The 2,274-nt window shown below is 57.4% G+C and overlaps 1 protein-coding gene across 1 annotated transcript; it reads right to left on the bottom strand.

Moving 5' to 3' along the window:
• Positions 1-6: 6 nt before the first annotated feature.
• LOC122546152 (chemokine-like receptor 1) lies at positions 7-1,133 on the bottom strand. The gene has a single exon (XM_043684963.1). The coding sequence runs from the start codon at positions 1,122-1,124 to the stop codon at positions 114-116; it is 1,011 nt and encodes a 336-aa protein (XP_043540898.1). The 5' UTR covers positions 1,125-1,133; the 3' UTR covers positions 7-113.
• Between the last annotated feature and the right edge of the window lie 1,141 nt (positions 1,134-2,274).

Below are 2,274 nucleotides of genomic sequence, written 5' to 3'. Positions count from 1 at the left end.
GGGGACAGAGTGGGGGTGGGGGACAGGAATGTGAGCCTAGAGACGCTAGCGCTGCCAACGATTGCGGTGGGGTGGGACAGCAGGTGCAGCGGGGGGAGGGAGGCTGAACGGCCTCAGACGATGGTGCTGGCCCCCTCGCCCAGGAGGGAGGACCTGGTCTTGCTGGAGCGGCCAGTGTCCTCGGTGAGGGCCTGCTCCAGGATGCGAGGCAGGGAGTGACAGAGCCTGACCCGGAAATGGCGGCCTGCCCAGATGTAGAGCAGGGGGTTGAGGCAGCTGTTGAGGGCGGCGAGGCCTGAGGCGAGGGGGGTAGCCAGTTCCAGGGCCAATGGTAGGGGCTCCCCGACCGGTAGGCAGATCTCGGTGAGCAGGATGGTGTGGTAGGGCAGCCAGCACACCAGGAAAGCCGTCACCACGGTGGCCATGATGCGGAAGGGCTTGCTCCCTCCAGGCCTGGAGGCCAGGCGGTGATGGCGTAGCCGGAGGCAGAGGATGGCGTAGCTCACTCCGATGACGGTGAATGGGAGGACGAAGCCGCCCAGGATCTGGGAAAGAGAGAGCCAGAAGAAACGGGAGGCCGTGAGGGCATCAATGGCTGCCCAGGCCTCCTCATCGTCATCCTCGAGCAACTCGAGGGAGGCCTCCTCTTTGGCAGTGAGGAAGTTGGTGAAGCAGATGGTGCTGTTGCCCTCCTGGAATGTGTCGCGGTAAACGAAGGTGGGAGAACTGAGGGCGACGGAGAGCAACCAGACGAGGCCGCAGGCCGACATGGCTAGGCCAGGCCCTCTCCGGTTCTGGGACCAGACCGGGAACACCACGGCAACACAGCGGTCAACGCTGATGGCGACCAATGTCAGGACGCTGGCGAACATGGTCAGCACCGACAGGCCGCTGGTCAGCTTGCACATGGCCAGGCCAAAGGGCCAGTGGGTGCCCAGCACCTGGTAGGCAGCACTCAGTGGCAGCAGGAGGGTGAACGGGAAGTCGGCCATCGCCAGGCTGAAGTACCACACGGTGTTCACCGTCCGCTTCATGCAGAACGCTGTCACCCAGAGGACCAGGCCGTTCCCCAGCACGCCCAGGGCAAAGGTTACCAGGAAGACCACCACGGTGAGGATGTGCATCACTCTGGACCCTCGGTCGCTCCAACTCGGATGATCATCGCCATGGCTACCACTGGCCCAGAGGCTCCTGTTGGAATCCATTCGCAATCCGCACCCTGTCAGGAGGGAGAGAGGGGGATCAGTCACCCTCACGATGCTGATCAGAGAGAGAGAGAGAGAGAGAGACCACCTCAATCCCAGTGACCACCCTCCGGAACATCCACCGCACCCTACACCCCTCCCTATCTCTCTAACCCCCTCCCTACTCCTTCCCTATTCTCTGTAACTCCCTCCCTATCTCAGTAACTCCTTCCCTATTCTCTGTAACTCCCTCCCTATCTCAGTAACTCCTTCCCTATTCTCTGTAACTCCCTCCCTATCTCAGTAACTCCTTCCCAATTCTCTGTAACTCCCTCCCTATTCTCAGTAACTCCCTCCCTATCTCTGTGACCCCCTCCCTATTCTCTGTAACTCCCTCCCTATTCTCTGTAACCCCCTCCCTATCTCTGTGACTCCCTCCCTATTCTCTGTAACTCCCTCCCTATCTCAGTAACTCCTTCCCTATTCTCTGTAACTCCCTCCCTATCTCAGTAACTCCTTCCCTATTCTCTGTAACTCCCTCCCTATCTCAGTAACTCCTTCCCTATTCTCTGTAACTCCCTCCCTATCTCAGTAACTCCTTCCCTATTCTCTGTAACTCCCTCCCTATCTCAGTAACTCCTTCCCTATTCTCTGTAACTCCCTCCCTATCTCAGTAACTCCTTCCCTATTCTCTGTAACTCCCTCCCTATCTCAGTAACTCCTTCCCAATTCTCTGTAACTCCCTCCCTATTCTCAGTAACTCCCTCCCTATCTCTGTGACCCCCTCCCTATTCTCTGTAACTCCCTCCCTATTCTCTGTAACCCCCCCCTATTCTCTGTAACTCCCTCCCTATTCTCTGTAACTCCCTCCCTATCTCAGTAACTCCTTCCCAATTCTCTGTAACTCCCTCCCTATTCTCAGTAACTCCCTCCCTATCTCTGTGACCCCCTCCCTATTCTCTGTAACTCCCTCCCTATTCTCTGTAACTCCCTCCCTATCTCAGTAACTCCTTCCCTATTCTCTGTAACTCCCTCCCTATCTCAGTAACTCCTTCCCTATTCTCAGTAACTCCCTCCCTATCTCTGTGAC

Source organism: Chiloscyllium plagiosum, unplaced genomic scaffold (genome assembly GCF_004010195.1).
Source record: "Chiloscyllium plagiosum isolate BGI_BamShark_2017 unplaced genomic scaffold, ASM401019v2 scaf_93253, whole genome shotgun sequence".
Lineage (NCBI taxonomy): Eukaryota > Metazoa > Chordata > Chondrichthyes > Orectolobiformes > Hemiscylliidae > Chiloscyllium > Chiloscyllium plagiosum.
This window is presented reverse-complemented; position numbering and strand designations above follow the sequence as displayed.